General features: G+C 39.2%; 1 protein-coding gene across 7 annotated transcripts in view; it reads right to left on the bottom strand.

Moving 5' to 3' along the window:
* Positions 1–18909, bottom strand: part of ANKRD12 (ankyrin repeat domain 12) — a 115051-nt gene that overhangs the window by 6887 nt on the left and 89255 nt on the right. For 6 of the 7 annotated variants that reach the window (XM_012535305.3, XM_012535306.3, XM_033439389.2 and 3 more), the window contains 2 exons: positions 11211–15925; positions 3903–4001 (listed from right to left, as the gene is read on the bottom strand). In XM_012535305.3, coding sequence (XP_012390759.1) covers positions 3903–4001; positions 11211–15925 — 4814 coding nt within the window. Of the gene's footprint in view, positions 1–1631; positions 2473–3902; positions 4002–11210; positions 15926–18909 lie in introns of those variants that run through there. The other variant, XM_033439391.2, reaches the window with a different exon arrangement.

Here is an 18909-nt window from a genome sequence, read left to right as displayed (position 1 = left end):
TCTCCTGGGTAAATAACTAGGAGTGGGACTGCTGGGTTATAATGGTAGTTTTATGCTTAACTTGCTGACAAACTGCCAAAATGTTTTCGACAGCAATTGTATCATTTTATGTTCTCCCCAGCAATGTATAGGGTTCCAGTGTTTTCACACCCTTGCCCATATATGTTTTTGTCTGTCTGTTTTATTATATCCATTCTAACTGTTCTGACGTGATACACCATTGTGGTGGCAGCTTCTCTTTTAGAATGAATATTTCATAGCAACAAACACACTGTACCCTAATGCTAACTACAGTTGACCCTTGAACAACATGGGTTTGAACCGAGCAGGTCCACTTATACATGGGTATTTTTCAATAAATACGTACGACAGTCCTACACAATCCATGGCTGCTTGAATCCATGGATGCAGAAATGTGGATGCGGAGGGCTGACTCTAAAGTTATAAGTTAATTTTTGACTATGCGAGGGGTTGGTGCCCCTAACCCTCATGTTGGGCAAGAGTCAACCGTACCTGTAAACCTCTGACAACCACAGTACAATCCTGCCTTAATGTGTTAAGTGGGATCCAAAACTTCCACTTACGTAATACACAGTCACTCTTTTGTAAGGTTAATGCCAATATAGGCAATTCTCTGCATTTAGCAGATGGGAATTCCTGAGGTCCAGCTGCAGACCTTAGCCTGTCTGGAAGGCTGGGCTGGGAGAAGCCTAAACATGTGGCTGGTCTTGTCCCCACCATGTTGCCTATTCACCCCTCAACTGACAAGAAATTTATCCTTCCCCCATTGGAGAATGCAGGCCACGTTATATCCAAATATGCATTACTGTAGAGTTTTTCTGTATTTATAATTTAGTGAAAAGCTAAATAGACAGTCCTATTTTTTTTTTTTTTTTTTTTTTTGCGTTATGCGGGCCTCTCACCGTGGTGGCCTCTCCCGCTGCGGAGCACAGGCTCCGGACGCGCAGGCTCAGCGGCCATGGCTCCTGGGCCCAGCCGCTCCGTGGCATGTGGGATCTTCCCGGACCAGGGCACGAATCCATGTCCCCTGCATCGGCAGGCAGACTCCCAACCACTGTGCCACCAGGAAAGCCCTGACAGTCCTATTTAATCTGCTATAAGTTGTTATGTGATAAATGACACTCAAAAGAGAAGAGTTAAGTCCAATACTTGTAATTTATGAATTTAAGTGCAAGTTTAAGGTGGGACTTTAAGTGATAAATATCCAAACACGTGGTCAGATACTAAGAAAAAATAGCTAGAAGAAAAAATACTTTCTAAAAAGTTGGCTGCGGACTTCCCTGGTGGCACAGTGGTTAAGAATCACCTGCCAATGCAGGGGACACAGGTTCGAGCCCTGGTCCAGGAATATCCCACATGCTGTGGACCAACTAAGCCCGGGTGCCACAACTACTGAGCCTGCATGCCACAACTACTGAGCCCACGTGCCACAATTACTGAAGCCCGCACGCCTGCGTGCCTAGAGCCCGTGCTCCACAATAAGAGAAGCCACCGTAATGAGAAGCCCGTACACCGCAAGGAAGAGTAGCCCCTGCTCGCTGCAACTAGAGAAAGCCTGCACGCAGCAACAAAGACCCAACACAGCCCAAAAAAAAAAAAGAAAAAAAAAAAAAAGTTGGTTGTAGTCCTGCAGCGATAAAGAGCAATAACCAAAAATCTTTTTCACCATACAAGAAAGAAATACATTAAAAAAAAATCCATTTAGTTTATTTATTTTTGGCTGCGCTGGGTCTTTGTTGCTGTGCGCGGGGTTTCTCTAGTTGCGGTGAGTGGGGGCTACTCTTCGTTGCATTGCGTGGGCTTCTCACTGCGGTGGCTTCTCTTGTTGAGCAGCACAGCCTCTAGGAGCACGGGTTTCAGTAGTTGTGGCACACGGGCTCAGCAGTTGTGGCTCGCAGGCTCAGTAGTTGTGGCACATGGGCTTAGCTGCTCTGAGGCATGTGGGATCTTCCCAGACCAGGGATCAAACCCGTGTCCCCTGCATTACCAGGTGGATTCTTAACCACTGCGCCACCAGGGAAGTCCCAGATATACATTTGTTAAGTCAGACCCCCTCCCCTAAGATAATTAACAGAGATATGTGGCTTAACTGATAGCCTACATATTCCACTTTAGATCATCATTCTTAATGCTGTGTCTTTGAACTTCTAGAGCAGAGCCTCTCAAACAATGTCTTCTGAGAATGGGCTATGCCTCTCCCAAAGTACTGCCTTCCTCTTAGTTCCTGGGGAGGCAGGTAGGATGCGAGGTGGCTCTGAAGTCAGGGGCTCTTGGGGAGGCAGGTAAGGGGCCAGGGGCTCTGGCTGCAAGATGTGTTCATTCATTTAGCACAGTATTCAAATGTTATCATATTCTATGGGAAAAATGCCCTCAGAACAGAGGTTCCTAGCCTTCGGTCCTCATACTCCTAAGAAGCCGCTGGACAGAATGAGGGGAAGGTCATCTGTGAACCTGAATGGGAAAAATTACGTCTTTATTTTTGCTCACCTCCAACTGGCATTTCTTTCAATTATCAATGTAGGCCACAAACCACAGTGATGCCAGAAGTATTTGCAACTTTGTCATCCATAGAAATCACAACTATTTTCAATTCCTGTTATAGTTGTTGCAAGTACTGCCCCCAAGTTTTTATACTAATTTCTTCTTTAAAATTCCAATAGTTATTAGACCTGCTATGGTATGACATGTGATGGCAGCTCTTCCATGTAGAGACACCTGTGCTACACTACACAGCTGGCCAACTACCAACTAGTTCTTCCCACTGTAGAACCAAATGGCAGAGTTGTTTGTTCTCACACTGGTCAGACTTCTAAGTTCCTTTCTAGTTTTCTGTAATTCTAAATTGTTTGCTGGTGGATAAGTGGAAGGATGTGAGTCATTTTCACTACTAAAGTTCTGCAAATTACACAGTTCAAACGAGAATTCTAAACTGTCTGTAAGGCAGCACAGCTTTTGAAACATGGTTAGATGCATAGATAAATATATACCAGGCGACTTCACACATGCCTGATGGCTGAAACAGCTATTGATGTGGGTTATATGACCTAACTTCTTACTGCTAACACATCGCACTGACGTGGGTCAGGCACAATGTTGTAAGCTCTGTTTCAGTGCTTCATTTTTTTATTGCTTTTCTCTCTATAATGCTATAAATTAATTTTCTTCATTTAAAAACATTATTCTGAGGAAAGGTTTTATATTTACCAGATTGTTACAGGAATCCACAAAAAAGGTTAAGAACCTCTACCCTAGGAAATCAATCATGTATGAAGGAATTGCATACAAGGTTTTGCTTGTATACGAATATGTGTGTATGTCTGTAAAGAAAGATCATAGCTTACATCACATTTGCAGAAAGTCCCTGACTCTCCCACAAAAAATTAAGGTGTTATTATTTTTGTCAATCCAAGTTACTTTGATGATTTCTATAAATAATTAGACAGGTTTTTCCCCCTGTCATTTCATGCCAAAACTAACCACCAGAAACTGGAATACTAAAGCAGAACCTAAAAGGACCAATGAGCACAACCTTGGTAAGAGTCTGTACTATAGTAACTGGTACCAAGCAACAATTCCAAAGCTTTGGAAATAGGAATTCACTGCTATAGTCCCGCAAATTTGGCAAATGATAAGGAATTATTAGAGATTCTTATATCAATGTATCAAATATATACTGAACATGAATTGTAACATGGGAGCAGCCATCTTAAATCAGGCTTAAAAATTCTCCATCTTATTGCATGAGCACAAGATAAAATCAAACCATTTCCCAAAATGGCTTTAAATAAGGAAGAGTCACTAATAAAAAACTGTAGGCAATTATAATCTATTGTTAAAATACAGTTATCTTTGACATAAATGTAAATTTAAATATTTCTTACCCTTTCAATACTGTGTTGCAAACGAAGTTTCATCCTTACAACTTCCTGTTGTCGAAAAAGCTCTTTAAGCGGATCTGACAGGGAAGGTGGTGGTGTAATCTAATTAAAAAAAAAAAAAAGTTGGAAACATTAGATTTTATATACAATAATCAGCTATTCCTATAAAATTAAAACTTTTTAGTGTATAACTTAATGAAAACATAAATTCGAATGTTCTTTGAATTAAATAATATAGTAACAATTACACAACTGGTTGTGACTTCTCAATTTCAACTCTTTGAAACAAAGCAGAGCATTCCAGAAAACTCAGATGTTTTAATTCTGAGGCCACAGCAAATTCCAAAGAGCACATTAGGACTAAGGCAGTTATTTGCCATACAGAGACACATTTTAGAGCATCAGTAAGTGATAGTTCAAAGACAGGGAGGAAGGAGTAACAAAAACACACAAAACACCAAGCAAACAGTCCTAAAGATGACAGCAGTCTGAGGGTATAGTAAGTGAAATCTCTCTGTAGACACGATAAACTCCAAACACTAAAGTGCTGAATTTCACATTTAGTGAATTAACTCTTTTATAAAAATACATGAAATTGTCTTTAATACAGTTGTCGTTTTCAAACTTTATTATATGTGGTAACTCACTTTGTCTATCCATGCTCCAAAAAGCTTATGTTTAGTTCATCTCTAAATTGATCATTATAGTGAACTGTGCTTTCTGGTAGATGCTGGAGGTTAAGAAAGCTGACTCAGGGACTCCTCTGGTGGTCCAGTGGTAAAGAATCCGCCTTCCAATGTGGGTTTGATCCCTGGTCGGGGAACTAAGATCCCACATGCCATGGGGCAACTAAGCCCGTGCACCGCAAACTACAGAGCCCACGCGCTCTGGAACCCGCGTGCCACAACTAGAAGCCCGTGCACCGCAACGAAAGATCCCGCATGCCTCTGCAAAGATCCTGCGTGCTGCAACTGAAACTCAATGCAACCAAAAACAAAAAAACAAAACAAAACAAAAGAAAGCTGACTCAGTCTATGCATACACTCAAGTGTTAATATAAAGAGACATCCAAGTATGGCAGTAACTGTCTGTGATCCCTGAATATTCTCCCTTTACCTCTTGGAGTATCTATATCCCCCCCCCCCAAGGTTTTAATTACTGTCAGCATATTAGAGTGAAGTAACAAAGGTTATCTCAGCACATTTGGCACAGTTTAATAACTCTGGGGACTCTTCTGAAGGGGGAACAAGCAGATACTGTGTGCTTCCTGGTGTGGTGCTACAGGGATTATGCAGTACTATACAGGAAATACTCTTGCCAAAGACACAAACCTGGATCCAATCAAGACTCTATTTATAAATAGTAAACGGTTTATAGGAATCATGGGGAATTAAAAACATGTCAAATAACAATCAGTTGAATCAATGCAGAAAATTCTACAATACCAATAACTTACTGGGGCTGATCATTTTTCAGTTCTCTAACTGCAGTAATGCATTTGATTTCTGTGTCTGTAAACTTCTTTAAATTTCATAAGAGGCAAGAGTAGAGTTTGGTGCTATTATTTTAGTTTTGCGAAGTCCTACGGGCATCCTTCAAGCAGCTCAGAGGACAAATATCTACTCCTTTGAGACCGGAGTGTCAAGAGAAAGCTTCTTTGAGAGGGTTATGCCTGAGCTCTATCTTAAAGGAAGAGCCAGAGCAAAGAGTTAAGAGAAATGAGTTGTGGGGAAGAAAAGAAAGGGAAAGAAGGGAGGGAGATAATTCACACACGAGAGGACAGTACAATCACCTGCATGAGAACACTCTGGTATCAGGAGGCAACTGCAGGCTGTCCTGAGTTCCTGGAACATCAATGTGAGGGCAGGAAGGGTGGGATACAAGGGTGGAAAGGGCAGCAGGGCCCAGTAATAAAGCTTGTAGTCTGTTCTGGAAACAGCGTTTCTTCAAGCATGACCCACAGAACACTGGGTGCATAGAGACGATTTACTGGAAACGGTTCCAAGAACAAGTAAGTTTGGGAAACACTGTATATATGTACTTATTCAGGTATCTTGTAATCAGCAAATTAAATTTTAATAGTTCTCAGAAGTCCTACAGTGAAGAAATCTATTTATTTTTAGATAAATGGTGTTTCCCAAACTTATTTGATCATGGAAAACACCCCTCTCTCCCTACTGGAGAAGGTATTTAATTAACATACTGTGGAACACATATTATTTGTAACACATTAGGGTAAATTTTGTATGTAATGGGGAACCAGTGGAAGGTCTTAATAGCTCACTGCTATATTTGGAGAAAAGATATTAGGGGGACAACACTGTAGGCAAGGAATTAAGGAAACACATCACTGTTACACTGGTGTTAGATGAGGAGGGAGTGGAAGAGATGGGGGTCTAAAACTGCGGGTAACTGACTGATTTAGGATAAAAAAGAGGGAGCAGGGCTTCCCTGGTGGTGCAGTGGTTGAGAGTCCGCCTGCCGATGCAGGGGACACGGGTTCATGCCCCGGTCCAGGAAGATCCCACATGCCGCGGAGCGGCTGGGCCCGTGAGCCATGGTCGCTGAGCCTGCACGTCCGGAGCCTGTGCTCCGCAACAGGAGAGGCCACAACAGTGAGAGGCCCGCGTACCACAAAAAAAAAAAAAAAAAAAGAAAAAAAAGGGAGCAGCTGAGGACCTGTAGGTCCTTAGCACGAGGACTGGATGGCTAGTAATAGAGACCACAGGAGGGGGCACAAGGAAAGAGAAGCAGGTTTGGGGGCAAGTTCAGTGCTGAAATGTTGAGTCTGTGGAGCTATCCAGTTAGCAAAAAAGAAGCCGAGGAGAGAGGTTTGGGCAAAATATATAAATTTGGGAATTCTCAACATATATCAATCTATAGAGAAGTCTCTATATGGAGACTTTTGAGGAAACTTTCCTTTTGCTGTTTTCCTCATCTACCTGTAAGTAAATCAGGCAAGGAGATTTTGTCTTTTTTAGCATCTGTGAGTCCCAGGAGTCTCTAGAACAGAAGCTCTCTTGACAGCTTCCTCGGGATACCCTTTCTCCTCATCCCCCACACCTCCACCCCTCTGTAGGGTTTCTGTGTATACCAGCTTGTGACAAGTCGTCTTCTTTTTTTCCTCCCCCTGTTCATTTGAGTTTTGGGAACCTGACCTAAAGTTTTATTTTTCTTCCCTTTATTTCCTCTGGAAAAACAGCAGCATTCTGGCTAAATTTTAAGAAAAGCATGTGATAGAAGAATGAACATGTAAGTGGACTCTGGAGACAACGTACCAAGTTTATTAACAGGTTCTATAATCAGATTACATAGACAAAGTGAAGAAACCACTTTGACAAAAAGGCAATTAGCAGACTGAAAGGAAACAAATGGATAAAATATTGGTAAATACGGAAAGTAATGTAAAAAACCAATTTTTGTTATTCTGGCCTTTATTATTTTTCAAAAACTAAGTTTCAAATAAACTAGTTTTAGTCCAATAAACTCAAAAGTACAGCTTTTTATGAGCAAAAGGTGGAGGGTTTGCATATTAGCTCTAGTAAATGTGACCCTTAAAGTAATTTTGAGCTGGGTAAAATAATGGCAACCTCTTGAATCTGCACAATGTTTTAAAGTTTTCAATGGGTTGTGGCATATACTATTTCAACCTGCTTTGAGGTGGGGTAGACATTATTGTTTTACAGATATCAAAACTAAGGATCAGAGAAGTGAAGTGAATTCTTCAAGATCACACAGGTGGTTTGCAGCAAAATCTAGACAAACTCATGCATGCTACTTGAAAATCTACTAGTTTTTCTACTACATTGTACTGTGTTTCTCTACTTTAGTAATTCTCACTAAAAACAAAGAAAAAATTCCCTACTACATCCAGAAACAATTCTAAGTTCTGTTTATAACCCCTTTTGAAACAACACTTGATTATGACTAAATTCTAATTTAATTAAAGTTATATCCCCAGAACTGCTGCAAGGGGATTAACCTTGTATCACATCACCTTTGCAGGAATAAGCAAAGCTGATAGTAAACACAGGCATGCATAACATATACACAAATATGCATCACGCTATATACACGTGTATACATACATATACGTATCAGCAGGCAGACAGTACTAAAAGGGCAACCTAACACGGTTTATTAGAAATTGTTTTTAGTGAAACAGTTTGTAAAAATTTCTAATTTAAATGTGTTCTTTATAGCTTTATCTGTATTTCAACCCTATGATACAAACATAGTTTAGTTCAAAGTTCTTATCCTTTAAGAAGAAATAAAGGAAAAAAGGAAATTATTAGCTTTATATTTTTTGAATCATTAACAAATAATCTTGCTGACAATTTGAAAGAATGACAAATTTATTTACAACTCTATTCTTTTAAATCTACTACTGTTTACTATTAGTCGAGTAATATCAAAATCTCTGTCCAAGATTTAAAAGGCACTAGCATCAGGTACATTCTGTGAAAGCGGGAATAAAGAATCACCATTCCTCTGTCTGACCTCCTCTGAGCTGGGCTTGGAAAGACGGAACATGTGCAAAGGCAGGCTGTGAACCGGCAGGGAATGGCCTGGGGACCACCGAGTACAGCAGGGTAGTAGCCACAGCCAAGCCTGCATGGGAGGACCATGTATGCAGGAGTGGGGACTTAGCTTATAGAAAACTGAGTCTTCTTTAGAAGATGTTTAACCAGGTAGTCATGAATCAGATCTGAGTTTCAAATAAGGAATCCAGACAATAAGTAGACTGACAAGCCTAGAAGAGACTGGACTAGAACCTATGGCAGCTGCTCAGAACGTCTGTTTTGCTCATTTCTGATATCCAGTTAGCACTATGCTTAGCACAGTTATGAATTACATGCATATGCAATTTTTGAATATCTGATTACGCTATATTCACATGTGTGATAATGCAGTAGTAGTCTAAGGAGGTCATGAGGTCCCTGCATGACAGTGGTAAGAAATAAGAGGGGAAAGGAAGTGAGATGAATCAATAGGACTTAGTGACTGATGTGACAGGAAGGAAGAGGGGAGGGTTGAGTTTTGGGTTCCCAGCCTGGGAAGTGAGATAACAGATAATGATGGTAACTGAAGCAGATGGAGCAAAAAGAGCACTTCTGAGATAAGATAAGCGTGTTTGGTATTGGACATAATGATTTTAAGGATATTGTGGGACATTCAGGAGACGTCCAGAAGCAGCTAGACACATGGTTATGGAAATCAGTAGTGTATTCGGGGCTGAAGATAGATGTAAGACTCATTCTACAAGAGATCAAAAGTGTCGTAACCCTTAATCGGATTATAGCTCAGAGGGAGAAGCAGACATGTAAACAGTTAACTGCAACATAACAGGGAAGATATAAGGAAGACACAAGCAATTCTGCTTTGACAAGACCTTGCACAGAGGTGATATCACAGTGGGTACAACCGATGGAAGAGGAGAGAAAAGCAGGCCCGGCGAAAACGACATTTCGCATAGAGGGAAGAGCACTGCCAAAGAACCCAAGTAGTGAAACAAGAGATTCCAAAGAAGAGTGAGCTCAGTTTGGCTGAAACACTAGGTGATTTGGATGAGTGGTGAGAAGATGAAGCAGGAGGGGTAGACTGGGGTCAGACTGTGAATGAATGATTACGCTGGGCTTAGATATGGGTTTTATGTTGTGGGCAATGGGAAGCCAACTAATCACAGCTGAGATACTTCAATAAGGAAACAGCTTTTTATTGCTTTTGAAGGGAAATAAATTTAACAACAAGAGAGAATGCTCCAATAGAAAGAAACTAGGAGAAAAAAGAAGTGAAAAACTTGCGACGTTGAGAGTGAGATAAAATGACGAGGGCCCTAAACGAAGGCAGTGGTAGAAGGTACAGATTCTGGAAGGTAGAATGGTCAGAATTTGGTTTCTACTGTGGGTGTCCTCACTAATAAATACAAATTTGTTTTTAAGGGCGCGGGTGGTAACTCATTCTCTTTTGGTCTGTGTGAGGTCTGAAGTGGGAGTGGGCGCGTGGTTAGACCCTCCCCCAAAGAACACGGGGAGCCCAAGGTCACATTCCTTCCCTGAGGGCAGACTCCCCGTTAGCAGCTCCCGCAGGTTCCCTGAGTCACTGTTGCACCTGCATTTATTTCAGTTCACCAGCTTGCTCTATCCGCTTCCGATTCCCTCACACACAGACAGGGATTGCTCACCGTCTCAGAGTCAGCTTCCTGGGGAAGCAAGCCCATTACAGGTGCCTCAGGTCGTTTAGGTGATGATGCCCAGGACACACCTATATTTGAGTCTAGAGATCAACAGAGATGATATGGCTCAACAGAATTTTTTGGGACTAACTGGTGTGTGGAAGGCTGCTGAAACCACAGAAAGAGACAGAACCTCACTGAATGAAAGGTGACTGAAAATTTAATTCCTGGAGAACTCTGATGTTTAAGGAGTGGGCAGAGGAGCCATAAAAAGATAGAAAAAGATTAGTGAGGCAAGAGGACCAGAAGAGTGCACCATCATGAAAGACCTGGGAGTGGGGGGAATTTTATGAACAAGATGGTCACGATATCAAATATGACAAGAGATCAAGTAGAAAGAAAAAGGGAGAGGCCAAACAATCAGGCAATTACAAGCTCACTGGTGAGCTTTGTCAGTGCACATAACGGTGACGGGAGGAACAGGAAGTGACAGAGAGGAGACGTCAGGCACACACCACTCTCCAAGCTGTGGCAGTGAGAGAGGCTGAGCTAGACAAACTGTGACAGGCAAGGGGCAACGTTTTTCTCCCTGGGATGAAGGAGAACCAAATATGTTCACAGTGGGTGGATAAAGGCCAGTGGAGAGAGAAAATTTTAAAATATATTAGCAAGAAGTGTTTTCATAGAGGAAGGTTCCAGAGAAGACTGGAGGGAATGGGATCAAAAGCACATGGAAAGGAATTACCCTTCAGAGAAATAAAAGTATAACTCCTTAGGGTTGAAAGAAAAAGCAGGTAAGGAACAAAATACCATGGACCAGTGCTGTTCAGTAAGGTAGCACAGCCTACACACGGCTACTGAGCACAGACTGACACGTGGTTGGTCTGAACTGAGACATACTGCTAGCCCACCGGATTCCAAATACTCAGCACCGAAAAAAAAAAAAAAAAAGATTACAGACTATCTCCATAACTTTTCTATATTGATTCTATTTTGACACTGAAATAGTAAAACTAATTTTGCCCGTTCCCTTTTACTTTTTAAAATGTGGCTACTAGAAAATTTAAAACTATACATGACTTTCGTCACATTCCTAGTGAACGGGTTGCAGGTGTGTATCAAGTGAGGTTACTTACGGTGGGGATGCAGATCTTGCTTAAAGGGTTCCCATCCAGGAGATACGATCCATTAAATGTCACATATTCATCGTAATACTGAGGTGCTTGAGGGATAACACTACACAACAATTTGCGTTTTTCTTCGATTTTTTTCCTTATGTGCAAGTATTCAAAATACGGATTTGCTCTCTCTGAACTGTACGGCTGGATCTCGTCTAGTTTCAGAGAGTCCACGATGGCTGCCAGAGACTGCTGAGTTTTCTCTTTTGCTTGCAGTAAAGAGGGACTTGCTTGCACAGGCTGAGGCACACGTGACACTTTCCTTTTCCGTGGGTGGTGAATCTGAGGATCATCCTCCTCAGTTAATCTTATTCTTCCTCGAGGAGATGAAGACTCAGTATCTTTGTCTGCTAAGAGTGTACAGGTGGCAAGAATCTGTTTGCTTTGATTTGCTATTGTATTTGCTTTGTTTCTAGTCATCCTTTGAGGAATTTGGTTTTCAGTTTTATCATCTTCAGCACTTTCTTCTAATTCTACTTTAACTAAGTGTCCATATCTGTGCATTTCTGGTTGACCTGGTTGTTGTGAATGGTTTTCCAGACTCGGTAAAGTACTCTGTTGTGATTCTTCATCTTCTATGGAAAGCAAACACTTTTCACTTTCAGGACAATGTTTTGGATTATCCTCTTCATTCAGGTTTCCTTTTGGCATCCCTGCATTCATTTCACATAAATCAGAATCACACTTATCATTCAAATGAGTCAAAACCAAACTCTCCAGTTTGTTTTCTTTTTCATGTGAAATAACCTGAATATCAGAAGTGCTATTTTCAGCCTCATGGCCACTGGAAGACTTATACATCAGTTTGCTAAATGCATAATGTGTATTTGGCTGGGAAGAGGCATCACTTCCATTAAAGTCCTTTTCTGATGGTAATACAGGCAAAGTATTAGCTTTCTCAAAATTCGGTGCTGTTTCTTGAACAGTGCTTTCAGAGAACACTGGGACAAAGGCATCTGTCTTCTGAACATCTGTTAGGATAAAAGTATTCTCCATATCTTTTGTAGATTCATTATCAGTATCTAAAACAGAATTGATAATTTGAATTGCATTTTTCTGTTGTAAAATACCTGGCTCTTGATTGGCAACATATGACAAAGATCTATGCTTAGAAATAGATTCAGCATCTGAAAGTGATTGGCTGTGAAAAGAGCAAGGTTGCTGTGAAGGGAGAAAGGATGCTGGATCCTGAGCACAAGTGTTTCCTGGCAATTCAGTCTGGTGCAAGGATACAAAATCAATATTCTGTTCTTTCAATATTTTGTGTTCAGAGTTACAAAAACCCTGAACAGAGGAATCTTGATCAGATGTAGTAGAATTTGGGCAGATGAAGTCACTGGCGCTTAATGACTCCCGTCTATCAACAGGTATTTCCCATGATTTACTTTGGATCACACCAACCTGATTAGACGGCTCTAGATACACAGGACTGTCCATCAAAGTGCCCACTGCAGCAGTGCTCTTGATACCATTTGTATCAGCAGAAGTGTATTTGCTGTTTACAGATCTAGTTGGAGAGGCTGCAAAACTGGAATGTGTGTTAGACGCACTTGAAAGTTCTCTTTCAGGCACATCCGAGGGTACCTCAGGTTTGGGAGAAGGACAAGCATCTCCTGGCACAACTAAGCCATCTTGACCGCTTTCTTCTGATATTGTTTGGAAGTGTTTTGTATGTTCGCAAATGACAGATGGCATGCTACATCTTCGAACTTCTGCAGTTGGTCTCCCCTCATTTATAACTAGTTTAGCATCTTCTACCGAGGAGGACCGGAGATGGGCTGTTGGAAGTCTGCTCGTATACGATGCTTTAATCCGCTCTGGCAGTTCAGTCAGGCTATCCGACTCCCTTTCATGAAGGGCAGGAGATTTGGCAATTGACAAAAACGGTGACTGGGAAAAGGACATTTGGGAATCTGAACCCTCTAACATAAAGTCTGAGTCATACTCCACTGGAAGCCTTGGGGTTGTCACTGTAGTATGGCAAGAATCTTCTGAGCTAGCCACCGAAATCATGGATACGGACCTGGAGCTGAGACCTGGCTTTTCACTTTCTGATCTAGGAGATCTGTTTAAGCTATTATCTGAAACAAAGGATGACTTGCCTAAATTCACTGTATTTTTGGTGTCGACAGATTGTGACCTGTTACTTACAGCATCTTTGCAACGTTTCTCCTTGGTATAAGCATCAGTCAACTCTGAACTCTTCGACCTAGTAAGTTCTTTATTTTTGGACTCAGCTGGTACATGCTTTGTTTTTTCTTTATCTTTTACCTTAAGTTCTAAACAATTACGATTTCTCAACCGTTCCTTTTCTTTTTGCTTAATCTTTTCCTTGTGTTTTCTGTGCCACTGCTCTATTTCTAGGTCTTTAAGGCTTAGCATCCGCTCAAAGCTGGTCTGCATTAAGTCATCATTCACTAGCCTCTTTTCTTTGGGTCGAGTATCTTTTGACGCTGGTGATGACTTAGGTTTAGGCTTATCTGCTTCGGGTTTTACTTTGAGTGAACTACTTAGTTGAACTTTATCCTTGTGTTTGTCTCGTTCTTTGTATCTGTCTATATCTTTATCTTTTTTGTCTTTTTCTTTTCCATCAGGAGTTCTCAAAGGCTCATCTTTTGTTTTTTCTTTAAGAGAGAGAGTTTTTTCATGTTGTGCTTTATTGCTATCTGCTATACTTGACCTCCTCTCTTCCTGGAACTGTTTGGAGTTCGTGATATTTACACTATCTCTAGATTTTTCCTTTTTCTCTACCTCCCTATCTTTTTCTTTATTTTTGCTTTTTTCTGATTTAGTATACTCACTATTATCTGATTGTTTTTTTTTTTCCATCAAGTGCTTCTCTTTGCTCTCTGCAGGATGTCTCTCTTTTTCAAGTTTTTCTTTGTCATGTTTCCTATCTATCTTTTCTCTACTTTTCTCTCTGTCATCAGATTTTTTAACGGTAGTAATGTTTTTTATCTTCTCACCTTCTTTATGGCATTTTTCTGTGTGATGTGAATATAGCTTGTCTTTTTCTTTTATTCTGTCAACACATTCACTAGGATCTAACCTGTCTTTCTCTGACTTATGCTCATGTTTTATCTTCTTCTCTTTTTCAGAATTTTTTCTTTCAGCCTTCTCAACGTCCTTTTCTTTACTCTGAAACCGTTTCTCAGATTTTTCCTTACTTTCTTTCATATGCTTTTCTTGTTTTTCAATTTCTATTTCCTTTTCCACTGAATGTAACCCTATAGACTCTTCACTGGCACTTATACCTAAAGAACTGAATTCTGCTTCTTTATCAGTTGGTACATTCTCTCTCTCATCTTTCAAATCTCTTATTTTTTCCTCCCTAAAAGATTTCTCGCTTTCCTTTTTAATCTTTTCTCGTTCTTCTTTAAAGCTCCTCTCTTTGGAGACATGCTTTTCCTTGGTTGATTTATCATCTTTTATGTTTTTCTCCAACTTTGATTTTTTTTCTAATGTTAGGGACTCATGTTCCATACTTAAAAATAGATCTTCAGTTTCATCACTTTTAAAAAAATTCTCTTTCCAAAATTCTCTATCAAATTCCACACTCCGCTGCAGCTCTTTAGCACCATCCCTATTTTTGTATTTTTCCTTTTCACCTTCAATTTCTTTTTTATGCTTTTCTTTTTCCCTTTCTTTATGTTTTAATTTATGCTTTTTTAATGTTTTACCCTCTTTATCCATTTTTTTCAGCGTGCAATCTGAGTTTTCAAATGTTGGACTGTGATCTTCATCCTTTATTTTGGCATTTGACTTTTCACCAAATTCTAAGTGGAAATCTTTCTGATGTTTGTTTTTTTCCTTATGCTTACAAGATTTTACACTTGAACTTTCTGGCAAGAATTCAGATTCTATATTATCATACCGAACAAGATCAGGCTGTAATGACATTTCAGAACTTCCTGGTGATAAACATGTCTTAGAATGTTCTTGTTTTAGTGGTGTTGACTGCTTTTCACTGAGTCCACAAGAATGTTTGGGAGATTTACCAGTGGAAATATGAAATAAATGTAATGAAGTATCATCTTTTGGGCTAAAAGATTTCCTAAAATTCCCCTCCTCTCTGGTCTTTTCTGAACAATCTAGTGCAGTATTAACTGTCAAGTTTGTTACTCTGGTATTTTCTTTCCCCTCTTTTTCTTGCTTCAGCTCTTGGTTCTCTTTATTTTTGTTCTGGTTCTTTAATTTTCTTTTAACTTTGCCTTTCTGTTTGTGTTCATTTGAAACTCCATATTCCTTTCTGGTCTGTATATCAGAATTCGATGTTTCAGGGACAGAACATGGAGCAGAACACTTTTTGTTCTGAAGAATTTCTTCATCTGAACTTTCAGAACTTGAATACAAAACCCTAGATGGCTTTTGTTTTTTACTTTTAAATGATTTAGGATAGAAAGCTTTCTCCTGTTTTGCAAATAAGCTACTCTTTTCTACTTGAGTCTCGTTCTCTCTTCTCAGCTCTTTCCTAAGAATGCGCCTGCCATCGATCATCTTGTTTACTGCTTCCTCCTCGTCATCTTTGAACTCATACTCATCAAGGGCACATGGAAGAGCTGCTTTACTGGGAACTATTTGTTTACTTTCACAGATGAGAGAGTCTTTCTCTGTCTCAGAGTCAATATTTTCATCAACACTGGAAGGATTTACAGACCGAGCCTCTTCAGAATCTAGAATAAGAAAGGAAAATCTGCTGTTAGTCAAGAGACAACTGTCAGAAAAGTAAGACTGAGAGAAAAATATAGCATATACATCAAATATTTCGAACAATTCAGAGAAAAAAATCATATTTATATGTAAATAATACAACAGCAATATGTAAGAACTCTGCTACAGTTTTGTGGAAAAGCCTGACAGAGAATCTGCTTCAGGATGACACCCCGTGACACTTCTAAAAGCACACAATACACTGGATTTACAACAGATACCAAAAAGACGTATCCAATATTAAAATGTATGTATAATATAATGAAGAGGTTCATAACTCAGGGGACTGGATTCAGGAAAACACTGGCTACTAATGTTATGTAAAAAAAAATTTTTTTTTTTGGCTGTGCCATGCGGCATGTGGGATCTTAGTTCCCTGACCAGGGATGGAACCTGCCCGCATCCCCTGAAGTGGAAGCACGGAGTCTTAATCACTGGACCACCAGGGAAGTCCCCTATAAAATTTTACATAAATGTACATTTTCTTTTTTCCTGGAGAGAGAATATTTAAGTAGAATTCTTTGATGCAAAAAAGACTAACAATCACTACCTTAAAGGGTTTATAATTAAGTAAACATCACAGATCGTTTTATATGCTTCAGAATTTTATTAGTAAAGCATAAAAGAGCAAATGATTCCCATAAAGGATAGAACTTGAATAAAGGTGAATGGTTTTAACTATACAAGATACATGACTATCTGCTTTACTATCCGTTAGAAAAAAAAAAGAAGAAATATATCCCCCAATTACACAGTCAAGATTATAACAGATAAATTGAATAGATACATAATTAGAAAAAAGCTATTTCTTTTTTTTTTTTTTATTTTATTCTTTAGTTTTTTTATTTATAGTTTATTTTCTTCCTAGTTGGGCATCTTTTCTTAGCTGAAATGTACATTGCATACATGGGGCCTCCAGCTGAAAAGAAAACCCAGAACTCTAATTAAAAGAAAACTGAGGCCTCTGACCAAAAGAGGAAAAAACCAAACTCATTATAAAAAGTAACTAAACACTTTTTTGGCTGAGTATTTAATAATATTAAAGTTATAACTTTATTTTAATACATCAAGCTTCCTCTAAAGTGATCTAACTCCCAAATATTCTCTTTACATGGAAATTCAAATTCCAGAAGCATTGTAGAGTGTCTATAAGGTTTTGAGCACTGGATAGGAGCTATGGAGAGATCACAATCTTATTTTTGCAGAGGATGTGGTAATATTCTAAGACAATACTATTATTAAGTGCCAATGAGTGACACGGTTATATTGACATGAGGTATAAAAAAGAACATTTTTGGAATTACAACTGCTTGTAAGCATAACTCCACTCCCAGTTACCAATACTGCAATACAGAGTATCAAGCCATAGAACTTTTTGCTGCAAAAAAGGAACAGCTGTTTTGGAAGTAGTATTTATTCTGCTCCTTGATTAAATAAATACAAGAATATGTACTGATATGACAGGTATTATTTTGTCTTATTGGTGCCTTGTTTACAATTTGTTATTGAGGACTGTTCTCCCCTTGCCGTTTTTAGGAACTTGACTTTTTAGGGTTTATATGTAAGTATTCTATTTATATTATTTCTCATTAGGTAAGTTTTACTGGAAATTGGGAATGGTTTTTTCCTTTGTATATCCCACAAAACCTTAATTCGACACTTAGAATCAATCTTAAATAAATATTTATTATGCTCCTGCAGGCACAGAGTGCTAGGTGCTACAGGTGATATGATGAAAAGAACACAGTCCTGCGCTGTAACAGTTACACAACCTGAAAATTGCTAAAATGGCAGTGGGCACTAGGTCCAAAGGGTGCACTTGGGAAAGAGTCAGTATACTGGGAGAAGTGAAGGGAAGCAGGCTTCTCAAAGCAACAGCACTGAACCGAGGCAGGAAGGATGTATAGGAAGTTCAGGTAGGCTTTAACGGCATGAAAACAACTATTATGAAAATAAGGAGCTCAAACCACAGTATGTCCCATTTAATATATGGCTTTTTTTCATTGAACAGTCGTAGATATTTTCTTTTGAAGTTGCATTTTCTTTATTACTGTTTTTAAGGGCTGTATATTACATGGAGTTAATGTGTAATCATTTAAACGGATCCTCCTGAGGGGACATTCAGGTTGTCCTAATTATTTGATATTATACTTAATAATTTAGAAAAAACTTTTGTATAGCTTATCAGTTGAAAATAGTATATAAATTTGTCTGTGTGTGTGTATGTAGGGAAAAAGAAATGAGAGAAATACATCAAAATAGTATCCATATTAAACTCTGGCCAGAGGAATTATGCCTTTTTATTTTTTTTCAAGTTTTGCTGTATTTTCCAAATTCCTAGCCTAACACATGTATTAGTTTTAACATCAGAAAAAATATTTTTAAAAACTACACTAATAGGTATAAAATGGTACCACTATTTGTTCGATTTTTTGATTACAGGTGTGGCTCATTTTTCCATGTGTTTGTATTTCTCCTGTGTTAACATCACTTTATAATTTCTTCATCCTATTTTCTTCTGGTCTTCTTTGCCTATGCATATTAATATATTACTTAAATTATACTACACACATACTCCTGTGTATGTTTCAATCACTATATCATAGTGCTTACCATTCTGAATATACATATTAAAGGTCAAATGCACATTCTCTGAGTTACACACATACGTGTACCTGAGAGATGTAAGGTTGTCATCTGTGCTCCTGATTCATCAACTGAAGGTAATTAAGCAATGCTCTCCAAGACAGATATGTTTTTTCCCCCATGGTTCTTTTAAAGAGACTCCTACTTTTTTAAAAGGGAAAAACATAAGTTCTAAAGTGAATAAGTTAGCCTCATGGTACATGATATGTCCGTGATGAAGAGTGTGGAATTACCCCAGGGAAGGATAGCAGCCTGGCTCTGGTCACTGAGTTGCACCTGCCCAACAGGCTCACTCCTCTCT

The sequence above is a fragment of the Orcinus orca genome, chromosome 15 (genome assembly GCF_937001465.1).
Source record: "Orcinus orca chromosome 15, mOrcOrc1.1, whole genome shotgun sequence".
NCBI lineage: Eukaryota > Metazoa > Chordata > Mammalia > Artiodactyla > Delphinidae > Orcinus > Orcinus orca.
Note: the sequence above shows the minus strand (reverse complement) of the source record. Positions and strands in the feature narration are given on the sequence as shown.